The 22,668-nt window shown below is 39.9% G+C and overlaps 1 protein-coding gene across 6 annotated transcripts in view; it reads left to right on the top strand.

Annotated features, from left to right (window-relative positions):
• MID2 (midline 2) overlaps positions 1-22,668 on the top strand; it is a 108,900-nt gene that overhangs the window by 70,822 nt on the left and 15,410 nt on the right. For all 6 annotated transcript variants that reach the window (XM_025277313.3, XM_025277312.3, XM_025277314.3 and 3 more), the window contains 3 exons: positions 5,004-5,111; positions 6,491-6,639; positions 22,229-22,356. In XM_025277313.3, coding sequence (XP_025133098.1) covers positions 5,004-5,111; positions 6,491-6,639; positions 22,229-22,356 — 385 coding nt within the window. The remainder of the gene's footprint in view (positions 1-5,003; positions 5,112-6,490; positions 6,640-22,228; positions 22,357-22,668) is intronic.

Here is a 22,668-nt window from a genome sequence, read left to right as displayed (position 1 = left end):
GACATGGAAAAATGTTAATGTCACTGCTTTACCTTGAGTTTGGGATTTTGCCTCTTCAGCCAACTGTCTGCTCTACTAGTTGCATCTAGCTGTTTCATCTTGCCTGATGTAACTGTCCAAACCACACTCAAACTCTCTCATTTCAACCTGCATTTTCTCTACAAAAAGCATTTACTGTAGTATATTTTTTAATGTTTTCCATTCCTGTTTTGATTTTTCACTTTGCTAAATCCATCAGTAAATGTTTCTTAAGTGTTTGTTGTATTTAGGCATTGTGCCTATTGCAACGGGAGAAACAAAATGTCATAAAAACTTTCCTCAAGGAGCTTGTTGTCTAATTGAAGATTATTAAGCAAAGGGATGCTTCTCGTTTTTGACCTTTCCTTTCAATTCCTATTACCCTCCTTGGCTAGGCCCTGTTCACATCACAGTAGCCTCCTAAATTGTCCTCATGCTTGGTGCTGCTGTGTGTATGTGTGTGTATGTGCTCAGTTGTGTCCAGCTCTTTGCAATACCAGGAACTGTAACCCACCATGCTTCTCTGTCCATTGAATTTTATAGGCAAGTATACTGGAGTGGGTTGCCATTTCCTACTCCAGGGGATCTTCCTGACCCAGGAATTGAACCCATGACTTCTTGTGCCTCTTGCATTGGCAGACAGATTCTTTACCACAGCTCCACCTGGGAAGCCCATGCTTGCTATTACCCCCAATTAAATTAACCCTAGTTCATCTTCTTAAGAAATTTTATTATAGTTATTCTCCCACCATCTTACCTTCTTTCTTCCCCTGCAAAATTTTCAAAGATACTATATATTTTTTGATAAGGTTCAATCTCACTAAAGTAAGGTTCAATCTCATTATCTTGGCTCAAAATTTCCCCCTTCTCACCTTTTAAATCTGAGTCCTATCCATTTTCAAGTCCCGCTTCATTCAGGCATCTTTTCTCCAATTCCCCACTGAGACTGATCTTTCCCTTCAATTTCTGTACATTATAGCCTACATCACTCATTGACATTTCACTTATATTACCTTGATTTCTTTTATATGTAGGTGTTTTTCCCCATAAAATTGGCCAAGGAGCCAAAAAGTTGAAGCCTTATCCCTCTTTTGGATTGTACATTTATTAAGGACAGGTCCCGAGAATAGTGCATTGCACACAAGAGATGATTAATGCATGGTTGATGATAAAGATGGTGATGATTTTTCCTGGTTTCAGGGGATAGGATGGATTATGAAAGAAAGCAAAGGAAAGATTCTGCAGGTAGGGAGATGAATTAATGAGGCTTTTATAATAATATTCAAAAAAAGGTGATGAGGGCTTCAATTTATTGTTTCCTTGGTTCAGAGCCTCATTGTATTACCAGAAGGACTTTAGTGAGATTGAAAAGAAAGGAGGGGAGGACTTTGGGACTGCTGTGATTTTATGTGGGGATGAGGAAGAATTAGATAACTGAACCTGAACAAGTGCAATAATGATAGCATTAACTTAAAAGAGGAAATCAGAGATGGAAGCTGGGTTTAGAGGGAAGATGATGAGTTTGTTTTTAGACATACTGAGTTACAATAACTTGAGTAACTAAGTGAACATGTCTGACAAGCAGTAAGATACTGCTCTCCATTCAATTCAATGCAACAAATATTTACTGAACACCAACCATATGCCAGACACTGTGCTGGAGATATAATCAAATAATACACAGCCCCTGGCCTCCAGAGCTCATGTTTGCTCAGGAAAGTCAAATTAATAAATTCCTATAAGGTAGTAAATGATATGATAGAATTATATATAAAGTGTTGTGTGTGCATGCTCAGCCGCTTCAGTCGTGTCTGCCTCTTTGCGACCCTATGAACTGTAGCCCACCAGACTCCTCTGTCCCTGGGGATTCTCCAGGAAAGAATGCTGGAGTGGGTTGCTGTGCCCTCCTCCAAGGGATTTTCCTGACCCAGGAATTGAACCTGCATCTCTTGCCTCTCCTGCATTGCAGGCAGATTCTTGACTGCTGAGCCACCAGGGAAGCCCATATAAAGTGCTGCTGCTGCTGCTGCTGCTAAGTCGCTTCAGTCATGTCCGACTCTGTGCGACCCCATAGACGGCAGCCTATCAGACTCCCCCGTCCCTGGGATTCTCCAGGCAAGAGTACTGGAGTGGGTTGCCATTTCCTTCTCCAATGCATGAAAGTGAAAAGTGAAAGTGAAGTCAATCAGTCATGTCCAACTCTTAGCGACCCCATGGACTGTAGCCCACCAGGCTCCTCCATCCGTGGGATTTTCCAGGCAAGAGTACTGGAGTGGGGTGCCATTGCCTCCTCTGATATAAAGTGCTATGGGAATATAAATAGGGAATCAATTGTATCCAAGCAGGTGAGAGAAAGTTTCAGAAGCGACAATCTTTGACCTGGGTTTGGGACAATAAGTAGAACTTTGTTGAACAAATAAATAGTGAAATGACTTTCTAAGTGAAAGTACAGTCTTGAGCAAAGGCACAAGACATGGATGTACATGGCCTTCTGGGGGGACATAGGTAGTCTGAAAACACTAAAGAGAATGCAATGACAAAATAAAGATGGATAGTGCAGAAGAGGTAATGATTGTCAGGAGCTGAAGACAGGATTCTGCTACACTAGACTGGAGAGACAGTTTAGTATGATAGTTAAAGGTGTGAACTCTCAGAGATGGATGCTCTGGGCTCAAATTCCATCTGTGCCACTTACTAGGGGTGGGGCCTTGAGCAAGTCAGTTTCTCTGTGCTCAGGTTTCCTTATCTGTTAAATGGGGCTAATGGTACCTCCTTCATAGGGTTGTTTTTTTTTTTCAAGTGAAGCTAGAATTGGTTTTATTAAAAGTAATCAAAATAGTCCCCAAAAATATGAAAGTGAAAGTCACCCAGTCATGTCCACCTCTTTGTAACCCTATGGACTGTAACCTGCCAGGTTCCTCTGTCTGTGGAATTCTCTAGGCCACAATACTGGAGTGGGTAGCTGTTACCTTCCCCAGGGGATCTTCCCAACTCAGGAATCAAACCCAGGTCTCCCACATTGTAGATGGATTCTTTACCAACTGAGCCACCAGGGAAGCCCCAAACTTCAGGAAATGACTGAGTGACTTTCATTTTCACTTTCAAATAATATGGCATCCATTTAAATAGATCCTTTTAAAGAGATGAAGCACTACCATAGAAAGCTTCTGCTGGTACTTTAATTAAAAGATCCATAGGGTTGTTTTGATGTTTGAGAGACCTAGTATATAAACTATTCAGGACAGTGCCTGGCATATAGTGAGTGTTAGGTCAAGGTTATTCCAAGGACTGAAATAAAAGAAATAAGGCACCACACCACTGTGTACTATACCATCAGCAGCTATAAATAGGAACTGTCTTATGTCTCCAAATAGTCTCTGCAGAGATCCAGGGAGCACTAGATGAATCTCTGATTCCCACATGAGTGGGAATTCTTTGAGAGGGTGATATCATCTGCCTTGGAAAGGAAGATCCAATTTATGGAGAGGTGAGCAGTCTGAGAAAAAAAATTAGGATGGCCAGAGTGGGACTGTTCATTCAGAATAAATGGAAGCTCTCACTGTGGCATTTCCCCTCTGGCAAGTGAAAATAAACCGAAAGAAGGTTGAAATTCAGCACGCATATTTAATTTCAGTTTAATAGGAAACAGAAAATTGACCAGCAGGGACCTTAGAGGGTGAGAGAGGAGACAGTGGGGCCTAGTGACAGGTATCTTGCTGGGCTTGGAGTACATAAAGGAGCCTCTAAAGAGGGCTAGCAGGTGAAAATGCAGCCCTACCTTGCTAATGAAGCACATCTGACCACTTCAGTTTTGCTGCTCAAGAAATCCATTGTCTATGCCTCAGCTTTTTAGAGCTCTACTCAAATGATCCTTGAATAGACTCTTGGAATGATTGAACTTCCCTCTGTGATGGCTGCTGAAATGGAACTGAACCTTATCTGCCCACCTTGCCAGCCCAGGAGTTTCCCTTGACACATCTTGCTTGAATTCTGTTCTCACCACTTCCCAGCTGGGCAGTCTCTAGCAAGTCACTGAAATTCTTTTAGCCTCGGTTTTCCCATTTGTGAAATGGAAATAAAAACAGCTCCTATATTATAAAGTGGTTATGATAATTATATGAAATAATTTATCTATAAAGTACTTGATACATTGAGTGCTTAAAAGACATAAGTTTGGTTCCTCTTTCTTTCCCTTTACATTTAGGCAGCCCAAAGATCCTCTGTGCTCATTTTAGCCCAGCTAGGGACTTCATATCATCTAATGTCTACAGTAGTAGAAATGGGAAGGAGAAGGCAGTACATGGGAAGACAATGAAGAATGGTGGCTTTTTTTTCACCCTCCCACCCTGACTTTGCAGTAAGGATATTTTGATGTAGTCACTATCCACAAATAGGAAAGGTATTCAGATACTGGACAACCCAGAGTAAGAGATATCTATTAAGACATGATGACAACTGTGTGAAAATACATCTACACAATCATATACTTAATATGAAGATAGAGCTAAACATTCATATATTTTAAAATTAGAAAGGAACAAGGAAAACGGAAAACATTTTTGTTAGGATGGTAGAAATATGTTGTTTTAAGGTTAACCTTAGTATTCTTGTACCTATGGAGAGGGATCCTCTTTCCCTGATATACTTAAATCTTTGTACTCTCTTTGCAAAAGAACAACAGGAGGACAGGGTGCTAGATTAAAGGGAATTGCACAGTGGGAATAATATGCCCCCATCTCATCTGTCCTTCTGCCCAGCTTTCCATTAACCATCATGATCTACCAGAGGCCAGAGACCTTCCTGTCTGTGGTGCTTCAATGCCCTTGCATCATTAATATCACCATCTCTACCCTTCTTCTAGGAGTGGATCTTATGAGGGAGGTATGGAAGAAGTTGTGCATGCTTAGCTGTTAGTCCAAACCTTTGAGAACCTGCAGGGGACAAGGGCAGAAATCACTATGTAACACTCTGGACTTTCTTGGCAGGTGAATACCGCTATGCATGAGGCAAAACTAATGGAAGAATGTGACGAATTGGTAGAGATCATCCAGCAGAGGAAACAAATGATTGCTGTCAAAATCAAAGAGACAAAGGTAAAACAGAGCACTTCAGTGAGACCAAGGCCAAGTTGACTTTACAAAAGTCCAAGTTTCATTCCAATGATTCCAGTTTAAACTTGGATCATGAAAGAAAGAAGATATGGGGGTTTAGGGAGAGAGACAAAGAAGAAGCAATCTTTGGCCTATGGCTCTGAATTCAGAAAAGATGATGGCAGTTTTGTGGTGTTGGAATCATTTCATATTGTGACTTGGTTGGTAGTTACATGGGTATATGTATATGCAAATATCATTGAGTTGTACACTTCAGATTTGGTGCTTTACTCCAAGTCAATACAAAAAGAACTGTGGACCAGAATTATGGAAGGATCATGATTGCCATTGTAAGGACTTAGGGCTTAATCTGAAAGGCGTAAGGAAACCATTCTATTCAGTTTCTTATGATGGGAAAAGACTGAAAAATATAGCAGAAGTATTCAGGGTAGATAAGAATATGATGATACTAAAGTCAGGGAAGCAAGTTATGAGGCTTACTGAATGATTCTTGGTATAAGTTGATGAAGGCCTAACCCAGGAAAGTGGCAGCACAAATGGAAGGGAAGAACATAACAGGCATCGCTAGAAAGGAAATGACGGGAATCATCAACCGATTATATATATAAAAAGAATGAAGGAGAGAGAGAGAGAAGACTTCCAGGCTTTTAACATGGGAACTGAAGAATCGTGATCAAGAAGGTGAGGTGTGGGCCTTCATGCGGCTATCTGATTTTATGCTTGTTGGTCTGCTGGTTAGTATAGTGATGATGAGCTCATGCTATGTGTACAATGGGAGAAGCTCTGAGAGTCTGGAGTGATAACCATTACTTTGTGCCATGCTGGGTGGTTCCTTACTAACACAGATATTGAAGTTTCTGAGAACACAGATCTGTGAGCGCACAGGTACGCATGAATGCCTAGAAAGAGAAATATATACATATGAATGTGGATACTCATAAAGAAAAAGGAGGTGTTTTTTATTAAACATATACATGACAATATATTGACAATAAAATGTCAACAGAGGTGATCTCCAGGTGGTAGGGTTTCTTTTTATACTTTTTATTTTCTAAATTTTCTATAATGACCATGCATTGCTTTTATAATCAAAATAATTAATATGATCAATAAAAGAGGAGGTAGGTAACCTAGAGTGTATGACTGAGGGTGTTGCAGGGTAACTAAGCGGGTGGAGGGAGGAGTTGGTGAAACAGACAGGGAGAGTAGGGGGAGAAGGAGAGTGGTTGGTTCAGGGACCATGGGATGTTCATAGGTCTTATTTTTAGAATCACTGCAGCAGATCTCCTTCATGTTGTTTTATCATTTTTAATTAAGCACTGGATATGTTTATCTTGTTTTTCTTTTGCTAATTCTTTAAGGTTATGAAACTGAGAAAATTGGCACAGCAGGTTGCTAATTGCCGCCAGTGTCTTGAACGGTCAACAGTCCTCATCAACCAAGCCGAGCATATCCTGAAGGAAAATGACCAGGCACGGTTTCTCCAGTCTGCAAAAAATATCGCTGAGAGGTGAGTTCCTTATGGTCTTTCAACATGCCTCCTCTTAGGAAAAGGGACCAGCTTGAAGTCACTTAATTCAGTTCAGGCATGTTTGTAGCCACTGCCACCTGAAGATTTTGCCAGCTGGCTACTTACTAAGCCTCAGTGTGGTAGGTAGCCCTGTGGATTTCTGACGCCCCTTTCTCTGTCTCTGCCACCTCCCAGTTCTTCTTTTTTTTTTTAAATGTTGAAGAATTCCAGTTTTATTCTGTTTTTTCCAAAGTGATTTTTTTAAAAGTTTTTATTTTGTATTGGAGTATAGCCAGTTAACAGTGTTGTGATAGTTTCAGGTGAACATCAAAGTGACTCAGCCATACATATTCATGTATCCATTCTCCCCCAAACTGCCCCCCTCCATTCAGAGCCACATAACATTGAGCAAAGTTCCCTGTGCTATACGGTATATTCCCAGTTCTTCTAATACACAGCCAGCCATGCACCCTAGCGATGCCACAGCTCTATGCTACCTAGTCAGACCTGGAGCTTTCTATGTTGGTGTTGGTTTAGGGGCAGAGAAACTTTTGGCCACATACATAGATGCATGCCCTACCTAAGTCTAGACCATAGCACTAGACTCCCTGGGTTTGAATCTTGCCTCTGACCCTAAACTAGTTGGTTGGTCGTAGGGGAGTCACACAACCTCTCTGAGTCTCATTCTCATTCTCTTATTTGCAAATAATAATAGTGCCTATCTCATAAAGTTTTTGTGAGGGTAAAATGAGTTAATATTCATAAAGGTTTAGAATAATGCCCAGCATGTGGACTTTCCTGCTGGTCCAGTGGTTAAGAATCTGCCTGCCAATGGAGGGGTCATGGATTCAATCCCTGTTTCAGGAAGATTCTACATGCCTTGGGGCAACTGCTGAAGACTGAGCACCCTAAAGCCCATGCCCCACAACAAGAGCAGCATTAGTCTCTCAGTGGTGTCCAACTGTTTGCGACCCCATGGACTGTAACCCTCCAGGCTCCTCCGTCCATGGGATTTTCCAGGTAAGAATACTGGAGTGGGTTGCCATTTCCTTCTCCAGGGGATCTTCCTGAACCAGGGATCAAACCAAGGTCTCCCGCATTGCAGGCCGACTCTTTATCGTCTGAGCCACTAGGGGGCTTCCACAAGAGAAGCCACCGCAATTAGAGAGTAGCCCCTGCTCACCACAACTAGAGAAAGCCTGCGTGTGGCAACAAAGACTCAGTGCAGCCAAAAATAATTAATTAAAAAATAATTCCCAGTACCAAATAAATACTCAGTATTCTTATTATTGGAGAGCAGAAATTGCGGATGAGAGGAGATTGCCACTTCTTGCAGTATTACTATTAGCAATATTTGACTGTTTAATTGGGGCTTCCCAGGTGGCTCAGTGGTAAAGAATCAGCTTGACAATGTGAGAGACGCAGAAAATGTGGGTTTGATTCCTGAGTTGGGAAGATTCCCTGGAGGAGAAAATGGCAACCCACTCCAGTATTCTTGCCTGAAAAATCCCATGGATAGAGGAGCTTGGCAGGCTCCTCCATAGGGTTGCAAGGAGTCAGACATGACTGAGTGAGCACACATACATGTTATCTTAATATAAATAACTTTTAAGTGTTTAAGAAGAGTAAATTAGAGGTGAAGAAATGAAAATTCTTTCAGGAAGTTTCCTGTAAAGGGAAAGAGAAAAATATGGTGATAACTAGAAAGAGTATGAGATAAAGGAAGGTTGTAAATTTTTTTTTTTTTTTTAGATAGGAGAGACATGAATGAGTTTAAAAGTGGATGTGAGGTCAGCTAGAGATGGGCAAAACTGAAGGTATGGAAAAAAGAAGGTATGTAGCCAAGTAATGGATGTGGATGTTGGTATGCCCAGCAGTTTGGTATGAGAAATTAAAGAATTTATCATTTCATATCTACTCCTCTCTTTGTAAAATAGGAGGCAAAGTCATTTGCTGAGCATGAGCAGGAAGTTAGCAGGGTTCTCTAGCTTTCTGAACATATGGAATACAGTTATAATAATTGCTTTAATGTCTAATTCTAATATCTGGGTGAGTTTCAACTACTTACTTTTTTCTCCTCATTATGGGTTTTATTTTCTTGCCTCTTTGTGTGTCTGTGCTCAGTCTCTTGTGTCCGAATCTTTGCGACCCCATGGACTGTAGCCCACCAGGATCCTCTGTCCATTGTATGTCTGGTTATTTTCTAGTGGATGCTAAACATTGTGAATTTTATCTTATTGGATGCTGTATATTTTTGTATTCCTATAAATATTCCTAAACTTTGTTCTGGGACACAGTTAAATTACTTGAAAATAGCTTGTTCTTTCAGGTCTTGCTTTGAAAATTTGTTAGGTATGATCAAAGCAGTATTTAGTCACAGGAAGTTTTTCCCCACTACTGAGGCAAGACCCTTCTGAGTACTTTAACAAATGCCCCATGAATCATGAGATTTCCTGGTCTGGCCAGTGGGAACATATGCTATTCCTGGGCCTGTGTAAGCATTAGTATTTGTCCCCTCTAATTTTTTTGGATGGCTCTTTCTCTGGCATTGGACACTTTCCCCCACATGCATTTGTTGATCAGTATTTTGTTGAATACTAGGGGCAAAAGCCCTTTCCAGTTCTCAGAATTCTCTCTGTGCGTTGTCCTCTCTAGTCATATGCCCTGAGAACTTCAACCAGCTTAGTCTCCTTGATTTCTCAGCTGTGTTCTTAATTAGGGACTCCATCAGATACCACCTGATTGCCCCTTCATGTACCATTTTATTACCTTAATTTTTCTGGAACAAATTTTCCCTTAGCTTCCTAAGAAAGAGTACAAGGGAAATACATTTTTGAGAATTTATTGTTTAAAGAATATTTTAAATTTACTTTCTAAATTGAAAGATTGGAAAAACATTTCCTTATTTTTGAAAGCCATGGCTCTATTGTCTCCTAGCTTCCACGTTGTGTTGAGAAGTCCACTAGTTTTTTGATTTCTGATCTTTTGAATGTGACATATATTTTAATATCTGAAGCTTTGAAGGTCTTATCTTTAAGCCGCTTTTCCTGAAATGTCACCAATGTATGTCTTGGTGTGAGTCTTTTATTATTCATTTTTGTTGGGCACTTAAGTGAGTCTTTCCAATTTGAAGACTATTGACTTCTAGTTCTAGGAATTTGTCTTTTATTATTTTCCAATGACTTCCTCCTCTTCTCCCTTTTCTCTTTCTGGGACTCTTATGAGCCAGATTTCGGACACCCTAGATTTTCCCTCTAATTTTAAGAAATCTTTTCTTCTACAGTTACAGAAACCAGTAATTGAGAAACCAAGCACCACACTCGGAGAGTTGGAGAATTCAGGTTTATTACACTGGCAGGCCCAGAGGAGTTAACACACTAAGCTCTGAGACCCGAACAAAGGGGTTCTAGAGTTTTTATAGACAGACTAGCGGGCAACACTAGCTGCTAATAGGCTGGTTTAAACTAAGGGGTTTCATGTGTGTGGGAACAGGAGTCAAGATGGGGAGGGGGATGCCTGACCTTTACACATACAGGCATAATTAAGCAGGTTTGCAGGGGCAGGGCAATTGCAAAGAGCAGGACAAGGGTGAGCGAGATAAGCTCCAGTTCCTAGTATTATAAGTCCTCACTTTCTGAGACTACGTGACCTAAGTGATCCAGACTTTGCAAGGAGCAAGCTGAGTTACATAGGCAGAACAAGCAGGTTATGTAAAATTTTAACTTTTCCTCTTCATTCTCCCCTCTCAATGCTTCTATCACTTGTAGAAAGCATCATCTCATGTTTTGGTAAGACATTCAGAGCTCCCTATCATTTAGGGGGCTATATTGAACTATTACCACTTATAACATTATGGATTCAATCCATGAGGTTATGAACTGGGTAATTGCATTGGGAATACAAGGGCCAAACAAGAGCACTGCAAAGAGCATGAAGAGAGGACCTATTAAAGGGAGAAACCACGATGCCCGGCTTGTGACATCCAGATATTGTTTCAATCATCCCAGGAATTAGCTAGTTTCTCTCTCCTTTTCATGATTTGTTCCCTTAGCTGTTGGGCCATGTCCCTGACTATTTCTGATTGGTTTACATAAAAGCAGCATTCTTCATTCAAGAAGAGGAAGAGTCCTCCCTTTTCAGCTGTCAGTAGGTCTAGCCCTCTCCTATTCTGTAAAACCACCTCAGCCAAGGAGTCTAGTTGGTCCTGTAACTAGTTGGTCCTGTAGCAAAGAGCACAGCAATAATACCAATTAGGGATAGAGGCCAGCATTGACAATGAAAATCCATCGATATTTTGATAGCCGAATCCTCAAGCTTCTGCCGTGCGTTGACCAGTCAGCTGCTGGAGCGTGGCTGGAGCAAGGATGAAGAATCTTCAAGCTTCTTTTTTTTTTCCTTTACAATATTGTATTGGTTTTGCCATACTTCTGCTGTGTGTTGACTAGTCAGCTTCCAGAGTAAAGAGCAGGGCTCAGTGTCCTTCATGGGTGAAGGCCGTTGTCTTTGGAACTGGACCTTGAGGAGGTTTTTGGGGTCCTAAACTGCTTTCCAGGTGTCCTTATCACAGGAAGTAGCTGCCTTCTTGACTCTGGTGTGGTGGATCCAAGGGATGACACGTATAACTAACAGCAGTAGGAGTTGCCAGGATAACTGTGTGAGGGCCTGTCCAAACTGGCTGAAGTGTTTTGTTTTGTTTTGTTTTTTAATCTAATCTTTAACCCATGCATCATCTCCTGGCTGATAGGGATGAACCCACTTGCCCAAAGGAATGGGTGTCCTTTCTAAGGTTTCTCGGGCAATATGGCAGAAGACTTTTCCAGGGCTGAAAGGTGTCAGGACATCTCCAGGTCAGCTAGTTGTTGGTGGTCTCCCTTGAGCTTTTTTTTTTTTTTAATCACTGGGGGTGGTCTCCCATATAAGATCTCAAGGGGAGAATAGCCTGAGGACCTCGGGGTGCATTTACAGAGGGAGATGAGAGTCCACAGAATGATAAGGCAGCTTGTTCTAGCATTGTCTGGGTGTTGGCCAGGGGATATTCTTGTTGTACTACTACTTGGAGAAACAAACCTAACAAGAAAATTAAAGATATATGGCCCAAAGATTAATAGATGTAGAAAAGCTGCTGGGGGGCTAGCCAGGAGAACCAGGTCCAGGCATTGATTCGTGACATTAGTGTTTCTCTAAGTATGAGAAGATGCAAGAATTTGGACTCATAAAAATCTTTACTGAAAACATCTGACTATCTTAAGGCCTGTTTTGTTTTGTTTTGTTTTGTTTTTGGTTTTCCCAGAGCACAGAGTGTCTTATTTTTTGTCTCCACCCTGAACTCCTTTTAAGGCGGTGTTGAAGATTAACATCTTATAGTGGTCATGATTTAATCTTTTTTTTTTTTTTTGAGTGCTACTAATTTGATGTTTATTAGCAGGTGACATTTGATCCAGATTTTATTTTATTTTATTTTATTATTTATTTTTTTAAATTTAATTTTATTTTTAAACCTCAAACACTGTATTTGTAGAGGCAGCTGGCACGGGCCAACTTTCAGTCAGCAGGGCCCCTTCATAGCCATATATTTGACCATGTTTTGGGGGCATTTCATGGTCATTGTGTCCCGCGGTGCTGGGAGGGCTCATTCCCAGGTCTAACAAGGATTCCATTGAGAGGCCACTCAATGTGTGTTGTCACTATCCAGGCCTTTTAAGTAGTGAAAGTGTCTGGACCATACCTGTCTTACTAGCCTCTTGGTCCAGGAAAATATTTCCTCTTGTTGCTTCTTCCCATATCTAGAGTTACACTATTACAATTACACTATTACTATTACAATTCTTGATCTCATATGGAACTGCATATCAGCATTTTATCACAGGCTCAGTCATACATTTGGTAACGTAAGAAATAATCTTCTGAAGCAGGCTACATAGAAAATAATATAGCTAGCAGTTATTAGTAAGGTTGCAAGCAAGAATTTAAGTCAAAAACTTTCATTGGGTATAGCCCAGTATATCTCAGGTCATCTGAGTCAGTTAAATGATTATAGCCAAGTGTTTATCTCCTGGTTGTACATCATGGAGCATCTGACCTTTATCCAAAGATTGGTTACTGAGATAAGCTTTAGAAACAATCTTAGAGTATCTTTTTAAATAACTTAATTAAACCTTTTAGCAATATAACATCAGTTCAGTTCAGTCGCTCAGTTGTGTCCAACTCTTTGGGACTCCATGGACTGCAGCATGCAGTCCATCACCTCCCTGCCCATCACCAACTCCCTGTCCATCACCAACTCCAAGAGTTCACTCAAACTCATGCCCACTGAGTCAGTGATGCCATCCAACCATCTCATCCTCTGTTGTCCCCTTCTCCTCCTGCCCTGAATCTTTCCCAGCATCAGGGTCTATTCAAATGAGTCAACTCTTCGCATGAGGTGGCCAAAGTATTGGAGTTTCAGCTTCAGCATCAGTCCTTCCAATGAACACCCAGGACTGATCTCCTTTAGAATGGACTGGTTGGATCTCCTTGCAGTCCAAGGGACTCTCAAGAGTCTTCTCCAACACCACAGTTCAAAAGCATCAATTCTTCAGTGCTCAGCTTTCTTCACAGTCCAACTCTCACATCCATACATGACCACTGGAAAAACCATAGCCTTGACTAGACAGACCTTTGTTGGCAAAGTAATATCTCTGCTTTTTAATATGTTGTCTAGGTTGGTCATAACTTTCCTTCCAAGGAGTAAGCATCTTTTAATTTCATGGCTGTAATCACCATCTGCAGTGATTTTGGAGCCCCCCAAAATAAAATCAGCCACTGTTTCCACTGTTTCTCCATCTATTTGCCATGAAGTGATGGGACCAGATGCCATGATCTTTGTTTTCTGAATGTTGAGCTTTAAGCCAACTTTTTCACTCTCCTCTTATACTTTGAAGAGGCTCTTTAGTTCTTCTTTACTTTCTGCCTTAAGGGTGATGTCATCTGCATATCTGAGGTTATTGATATTCCAGCAATCTTGATTCCAGCTTGTGCTTCATCCAGCCCAGCGTTTCTCATGATGTACTCTGCATATAAGTTAAATAAGCAGGGTGACAATATTCAGCCTTGACATATTTTCCTATTTGGAACCAGTCTGTTGTTCCATGTCCAGTTCTGACTGTTGCTTCTTGACCTGCATACAGATTTTTCAAGAGGCAGGTCAGGTGGTCTGATATTCTCATCTCTTTAAGAATTTTCCACAGTTTATTGTGATCCACACATTCAAAGGCTTTGGCATAGTCATTAAAGCAGAAATATATGTTTTCTGGAACTCTCTTGCTTTTTTGATGATCCAGCAGATGTTGGCAATTTGATTTCTGGTTCCTCTGCCTTTTCTAAAACCAGCTGGAGCATCTGGAAATTCATGGTTCACGTATTGTTGAAGCCTGGCTTAGAGAATTTTGAGCATTACTTTGCTAGTGTGTGAGATAAGTGCAATTGTGCAGTAGTTTGAGCATTCTTTGGCATTGCCTTTCTTAGGGATTGGAATGAAAACTGACCTTTTCCAGTCCTGTGGCCACTGCTGAGTTTTCCAAATTTGCTGGCATATTGAGGGCAGCACCTTCACAGCATCATCTTTATATAACATAACATAACCTAACCTAACAATATAACATATTAACATATTACATATTAACATATTATATACTATATATAATATATTAACATATAACATTATCATATAAAACATTAACATATAACATATTAACAATATAACATAGCACTATAACATGACAAGGAACTATCTCAGAAGTGAGTCTTAGTAAGCACAGACCTTAATTAACAAAACTAGAACTTAATATTCAGTGAAACATTTTTTTTTTTGAGAACTCATTGTGAGGACATAACACTGTAGCCAGGGAAGGCTTTAGCCCATCAGATAAAAATGAGGTCTGTCAGGGAGCCGGGAAAAGCCAAGTGGCCATCTTGGTTTTCCCATAGCCCTGGCTCTTGGATTTTTAGCTGTTGTTTATCCATTTTTAATTTCCTGATTTAGGAGCAGACTATTGCCATGTTTTAAGGACATCAACATAGCAAAAGTCTAACTGTGAGGGGTTACTTTTTTGTAGAAGCAGAATGAACTTTGTCTACATGTACCATAATCGTAAATAATGTTTATTTACTTCACCAAAGTAACAAAAAGATTTTAAGAACAAATATAAATCACTTAAAGGCAAAGACAATCATAATCTGTTATCGAAAGCTGAATTCTAAGAAAACTTTGTTCTCTAAACAGAGAGAAGACCAAATTCCAGTCTGGTACCAGCTTACTGTTAATAACAAAATTTGTTTACCTGCTTAATCTTAGAAAGTCTTTTCCATAAATTTTGAAGAACTAGCAGTATTCTTCTAAAGGCATGAGAGTAAAACCATAGAAGGCATGTTTAAAATCTGACCAATTGCAATTGACCAAGAAACCTGGTCATTGTCGTGATATGTAACACTTTAATATGATAACTAGAATTATAATTGACCATATTTTATCAGGGCATATCAGATCTATATGAATTTTACACAATTTTAGGATATCGATATTTGTAACATCAACCATACATTTTAACCTGAAAAGATTTCTCATCCCTTTAAAGTACTTCCCATGTAATTTAACATGTCCAGTAAACCAAGGTAGCTTAATAGCTCTTTGGGATGTCTCAGGGGCCCTCTGAAGCATCCCAAAGTTAGCTAGAAGTCAAGTTATTTAGGAAGTTTTGTCAATAAATGTCAAAAGGGTTTATAACACTCAGTCAGGTAGGATTATATAAGTTACTGTGAAATAATGGTTATTCACTTAGCCAAAGTTAACAAAAGATTTCAAAGGCAAATGTAAAACAGATCAATTAATAGGTAAAGAAACTTAAATCTATTATTAAAAGCAGTTCACCATCTGAAGAAAGTATGTCCTCTTATCAGAGAGAAAGGCCAAATTCAAGTTTTTGCACCAGCTTACTTTAAACTCATTTAGGTAAACTTAATTAAATTAATTTTAAACTTAGTCAGTCCTAACCATGCACAAAACTTTTTTTCAGGGTCCACTTTCCACAAACTTTCTGTAAAAACAGCCACCTGCAAGTCAGATCTACTTTCTTTTTCCTTTATAAAATGTAATTTTATTTTTTATATCTTCTTTATTAAAAACATACATCTTCCTTATTAGATTAGCAAACAGACATTGATACTAGATATTTAATATTGAATATTTCCCGGTTTTCATGAATCTGACATTTATTTAGGTTAATTTTTCTTGTATTTATAATTGTTTGATTTGTAAGCACTTATTTTTCTTTAGGCCAATTAAATTAGAACTCATTTACAACTTCAACAATATAAGAAAAAAACAAAGACATACACTGAGACATACATAAATCCAGACAGACAGACTGACAGAGATCTTATAGTTTTCTGTTTGAGATTTAAAATATCTCTTTGACCCCTTTTTTTTTCCTTTGCTTGAAGTTCTAGTTTGCCCAAGGCTGAGATCTCAGGCAAAGTGAGTGGGCTGTGTATTTCAAGGACATGGAAAGTGTTAACTTTAAGTTTTTTCCTAGGCAGGCCTTTTAACAAGCTAGTTGTTTTTAATTACATATGCAAAAAGAATTGGTTTTGCAGTTTCCAAAAAGAAAAATTTCTCTCACTCCATTTAATCAGCAATCATGCACTCGCAATCATCCAGAGGCTATCACAATGCCTCTCTTCTCCTGAGTTCCCTATCTGATGCTCCCTTCCTGGGAGCTCCAAGGAGGTGATCAGTCTCCCCTTCTGCCCGTTGGGGTAGCAACTGCCTGGGGACTGGCCCCAGGGCCTTACCTGATCCTATGGCCATTCCTGGTGTGTTGGTCTGTCCCGCCAATGAGTCCAGTCAGGGCTTGGCCATCTGGAGAGTCAGACGCCTGTGCAAAAGAGAACCCCAAATACCGTCAGGTGGTGCACCTCCTTGTTTGTCTCTCCACTCAATTCCACTTGAAGTGGCTTCCTTCACTCCAGCCCGACCGAGCCACCAGTCTGGCAGCTCAAGGGGCTGGTGTGGTTGAAATCTCACTGGGGCCTCCAGAAATGTGGCAGAAACCAGTAATCAAGAAACCAAGCACCACACTCAGAGAGCTGGAGAACTCAGGTTTATTACACTGGTGGGCCCAGAGGAGTTAACACTCCAGGCTCTGCTGCTGCTGCTGCTGCTATGTCGCTTCAGTCGTGTCCGACTCTGTGCGACCCCACAGACGGCAGCCCACCAGGCTCCCCCGTCCCTGGGATTCTCCAGGCAAGAACACTGGAGTGGGTTGCCATTTCCTTCTCCAGTGCATGAAAGTGAAAAGAGAAAGTGAAGTCACTCAGTCGTGTCCGACTCCTAGCGACCCCATGGACTGGAGCCCACCAGGCTCCTCGGTCCATGGGATTTCCCAGGCAAGAGTACTGGAGTGGGGTGCCATTGCCAAGCTCTGAGCCCCGAACCAATGGGTTCCAGAGTTTTTATAGACAGACTAGTGGGCAACACTAGCTGCTAATAGGCTGGTTTAAACTAAGGGGTTTCCTGTGCATGGGAACAGGAGTCAAGATGGGGAGGGGGGTGCCTGACCTTTCCACAGACAGGCATGATTAAGCAGGTTTTCAGGGGCTGAGCAATTGCGAAGAGCTGGACAAGGGTGAGTGAGATAAGCTCCAGTTCCTAGTATTATAAGTCCCCACTTTCTGAGACTACATGACCTAAGTGACCCAGACTTTGCAAGGAGCAAGCTGAGTTACAGAGGCAGAATGAGCAGGAGGTTATGTAAAATTTTAACTTTTGTTCTTCACTACTTTCCGTGACTTTATCTTCTAGGTCTAAGATGTTTCCTTTATTTTTCATTCAATGCTTCTATTACATTTTTAATATAAGGATTCATATTTTTATTAATAAGAGCTCGTTCTTGATCCTTGCTTCTTTTTTAGCATTCTGTCCTTGCTTTATGTATACAAACTTCAATAAGTCCCCTACATACGAATGAGTTCCATTCTGAGAGCATGTTCATAAGTCCAAATTATACATCCAACAAAGTTAGCCTAGGTACCCAATTAACATAATTGGCTGCTGCTGCTAAGTCACTTCAGTCATGTCCGACTCTGTGCGACCCCTGAGACGGCAGCCCACCAGGCTCCCCCGTCCCTGGGATTCTCCAGGCAAGAACACTGGAGTGGGTTGCCATTTCCTTCTCCAATGCATGAAAGTGAAAAGTGAAAGTGAAGTTGCCCAGTCGTGTCCGACTCTGAGCGACCCTATAGACTGCAGCCTACCAGGCTCTTCCGTCCATGGGATTTTCCAGGCAAGAGTACTGGAGTGGGGTGCCATTGCCTTCTCCGACATAATTGGCTACACAGTACTATACTGTAGTAGGTTTGTGATACTTTCCACATAAATAATACACAGAAACAAACAAAAAATAATGAATTTTTAATCTTACAGTACAGTACCTTGAGAAGTACAGTAGAACAGTACAACAGCTGGCATACAGGGGGCTGGCATCAAGTGAACAGGTAAGAGTTACTGACTGGAAGAGGGAGAGGGGGTGCGAGATGGTAGGGCTGAAGGATTGTCAGCAATAGAGATGGAGGGCAAGCTACAGTTTCACTCACACCTGACGCTGATGGAACTTACATTCACATGTTTGAAAGTTCGCAACTTGAAGGTTTGTATGTAGGGGACTTACTGTATTTATCTTCCTGATGATATTAATGATCATTAAAAATGTCTTCTTCTAAACTGCATTGTCTTGGTTTCCTCCATGTTCCATTTCTCTGTTAGTTTCTGTCTTTCCCTAAATGTTTGGGGAGCTTTTCGCTGCCTTTTTGAATTTAAGCACTAAAAGGTGATTGGAATATCTGAGAGAATGAGAACATTTTGTTGCTTGGTGAGCTTTGCTATAGGATTTTAAGGCGGGATGTTAGATTTTTAGTGAGTGGACCCCGTGTGTGTTAGTTCTGTAGGTGTTTTCTCTTGGCTTAGTTAGCCCTGGAAGGAACCCACCAATCTCCTGCTTCTGGGAGTGAGGGGAGCAATGAAGGGTACAAGTCTGACTGCCACTATTCCAGGAGCCCAGCAGGGAAAGGGTTTTAGGACTGCTTTTAGTTTGGCATCAGGATGAGAGAGGCATAGTCTCTGGTTGAGTGGATCTGACAGTGTAGCTGTTTCTCATGCAAACCTTCAACTGTCTGTGACATTAAATCAGCTTCATCTTGTTGCCTTCTTGATCCAGCTTTCTCTGCTCTGTGGTTGGTTACCACTCATCCATTCCCTTTCTAGTTTCCAAACATTTGTTGACAATATCTTACTTGCATCTCTTTTTCCATTCCCTTTGTCTTTGTGGGTTCACGGTGGTTTTTTTTTTTTTTTTTTCCCTTTGTCATTTAAGTGGAATTTCATGAGAGCAGAGATAAAACATATTTAGACCACTGCATGTTATCATACCCACTCAGTCTTCAACTCCCTGAAATGTCTTCTGCCACTACCACACTACTGAAAGTATTCTTTTCAGGGTCACCTGATGAATAACTTGTTGCTGAATTATAATAGACATTTCTTTGTTTTATCTTACTGTTTCATCTTGCTTGGTCTCTTAGCATTTGTCCCTACTGACCGTTTTTACTTGAAATTTCTCTGCCCTTAGCTTGAGAACACTCCTGGTTTTCCCTCTACATATCTGGTTTCATTTGCCTTTGTGAGCAACTCTTCCTTGACCTATCCCCTTAATGCTGTTGTTCTTTGTGCTTCTGTCTTAAGCTGTTTTCTTTTCTTATTGCATATTCTCCCTGTTGCAGACTTGTAGTTCCTAGGGTTTTGGTTACCATCTAGCTGTTGATGATTCCTAGCTCTCTATATCTAAATCTTATTTTCATGGGCTCAAGTATAGCCTCTGTGGTAGGTGGAATAGATAGCTAATTCTGGTATGGCTTGAGAATAATCTACATAACCTAAATATCTTTCTCACTGGTCTCTCTCACAGGGTCTGAAATTCTTCCTCACAATTAATCATTGTTACGTATTAAGAACCAGGACTTCAGTTAAAATAAAATTTTAACTGAGAGAGCTTTTCCTTCCCCCTTACTAATGACTGACAGCTCAGTTGGTAAAGAATCTGCCTGCAATGCAGGAAACCTCAGGTTGATTCTTGGGTCAGGAAGATTCCCCTGGAGAAGGGATAGGCTACCCACTCCAGTATTCTTGGGCTTCCCTGGTGGCTCAGATGGTAAAGAATCTGCCTGCAGTGTGGGAGACCTGGGTTCTATCCCTGGGCTAAGAAGATCCCTTGGAGGAGGACATGGCAAACCTCTCCAGTATTCTTGCCTGGAGAATCCCATGAACAGAGAAGCCTGGCAGGCTACAGTTTATGGGGTCGCAAAGAGTTGGACACGACTGAGTGACTAAGCACAGTACATGCCAATTTAATTAAAATTCTCTGTACCTAAAATGTTGCCCTTTAGTTAATGAAAGGCATTTTAGTGTGGTTTATATATAATGCTAAATAAAGAATATTTAAGCTGTTTATAGATTATCCATTTTTATAGATAATCTATAAGGTCAGTTGTTTTTAAAATTCAGCATGACAAGATACAGTAGCAAACTTTGCTTTACTAAGTCAGACCAAGTTATAATTCAGAATTGTCTTTTAAACAGCTATCCAAAAACAACACACAACTGTAGAACTGCTGTATATGTGTGATTAGTAATGGTGCTTTAGCCAACTCAGTTAGAAGGATTAAATTAGAGGAGATATACCAGCAGCACAAACTTTGTAAATTATGTGATCATAAGGCTTAAGAATTAAAACCAAACTCATAGACTAAAAAATTTTTATAAATTAGAACTGTACTATCAAAGAATATTTACATTTGAACCTATTTTCACATGTAATGCTAAATTTGGCCTCCAAAATCTGAGTCATTTTCAGTCCTAATAAAAATATGTAGGCTTATTTAATAGAGACATGAAAAGCTGCTATGATGCGTTTATTTATAATTATAAATGCTATCTCATTTTACTTTACATTTCTTTGATTTCTCATGTAGTTGGGATTTTAAATATATTGTTGGCTATTCATTTTCATGTTTATGAATTAACTTTCTGTTTTATTTGTCTATACTTCTTCTGTCACCACTTTACTTTCTGCTCATTCCCAGACAACTGAAAAACCTGATCTGCCTCTGGTTTTGACCCCCTCCAGCCCATCCACTGCAGCTGGAGTATTGTTCTTGAAATATAAATTTGCACTCATCACTCCTCTGCCTAAAATGCTTCAGGGGCTCTCATTACATTAGTCTTTCACTTGTTTATCCTGGCCTGAAATTTATTCCCGCAACATCTCTATTTTCAGAAACAGCCAAAAGCTATTGTTGTAGATGTGTAACAGGGTATCCGTGCATGAGGAGATGTATTTGTTTAACTCCTCATCCCCTTATAACTAGTTCACCATACAAGTTTCCTCTCTGGTCGTCCTACATTCAGTGCCTCTTCTCTCCACTCTAAGGTGCATACTGTTGCCACGTTAATGTTTCTTTCCATACTGTTATTTGCATGCTCAAGAATTCTCACTGGCTCTGATTCAGGTCAGGCACAGGGCCTAAATATGTATGTTTCAATCAAAGCTCAGAGATAATTCTGATGTGGAATAATTTTTGAGAATTGCTGAGGTATGTAAAAATATACCTTAATTTTTTTTTTTAAAGTAAATGTCTACATGGTTAAGGGTATAGAGTTTAGAATCCAATGAACATGGGTTCAGTTATATTTCTTTTTTTCTGACCCTTGTGTGACCTTGAGCAAGTTCCTTAACCTTACTATGTCTCGTTTACAAAATGGAAATAACATTTGCTACATAGGGTTATGGTAAGGAGTAACTTAGATAATGTGTGTAAAGTGCATGCATGGTGTCTTATACATACTGAATGCCCAATAAAAGTTACCATTTGTGGTGGTGGTGTTAGTCATTCAACAATTAGTTATTCACTATGTGTCCAACACTGTGTTAGGGACCATGGTATAAAATGTGGATCCTGCTTTTGAGACTCTTACAATTAGTTAGGGAGATAAAACTATCATAGCATTATATAACTAGAGAGCAATAAAATTAAATGTGAATGTTATAAAAGATCAAACAAAGTATAGTATTTAGGGGAAGATTTTAACCAAGCCCTAGCATGCTGGGTTATTGATTAACATTAAAAAAAATAGAGGGGGAGAAAAAAAAAATCTCTCAAACTGCTGTCACCAAGCTTTCAGAGGTCTAGTTTTGATGCTGCCTGCCAGATGGAAAATGATGCAGAGGGAAAAAAATCCTGTATTTACTTCTTCAAATTAAGACAGGATGGGGGAGTGTGTTTGAGGAGTGAACATATGTGAATAAATATGGTATAACCCTTAATTGGTTCCTGATGATTAAAATTTAAATAGTTTCCATTGGAAAAGGACAGATATGATATTTTTCATTTTAATCAAGTCCTACCAGTCATTTATCTTCACCTTGTTAAACCAGAAATCAAACATTGGATAAAGGTTGCAAATCTATTTTGATATATATTGATACACTTTTCTCTCTTTCAGGGTCGCTATGGCAACTGCATCTTCTCAAGTTCTGATTCCAGACATCAATTTTAATGATGCCTTTGAAAACTTTGCTTTAGATTTTTCCAGAGAAAAGAAACTGCTGGAGGGGCTAGATTATTTAACAGGTGTGAAAATACTGTGCTTTCCTTTCCATTTTAGTCCTTTTCTTTTGGTAGGCTTTTACTTTAAAATAATCTGAAAAGGACAATATTATAAAAATGCCTTTATAATCTTTAAAATGATACATATATCTTTTTAGATAGAATATATTTTAATTAATGTAACAGAAAATAGAAATGATTTATCAAATATTTCCAAGGACAGAATGGGTATACACATCATCCCTACTTAAAGGTAAAAAACAAGAAGTTGCTGATGGTTTTCTCCTTACGAGCCTGTCAGTAATATAACGAAGCCTGTTATAGGGGTAGAACTCG

This window comes from Bubalus bubalis, chromosome X (genome assembly GCF_019923935.1).
Source record: "Bubalus bubalis isolate 160015118507 breed Murrah chromosome X, NDDB_SH_1, whole genome shotgun sequence".
NCBI classification, from domain to species: domain Eukaryota; kingdom Metazoa; phylum Chordata; class Mammalia; order Artiodactyla; family Bovidae; genus Bubalus; species Bubalus bubalis.
The sequence above is the reverse complement of the archived record's forward strand: the minus strand, read 5'-3'. Positions and strand labels throughout refer to the sequence as shown.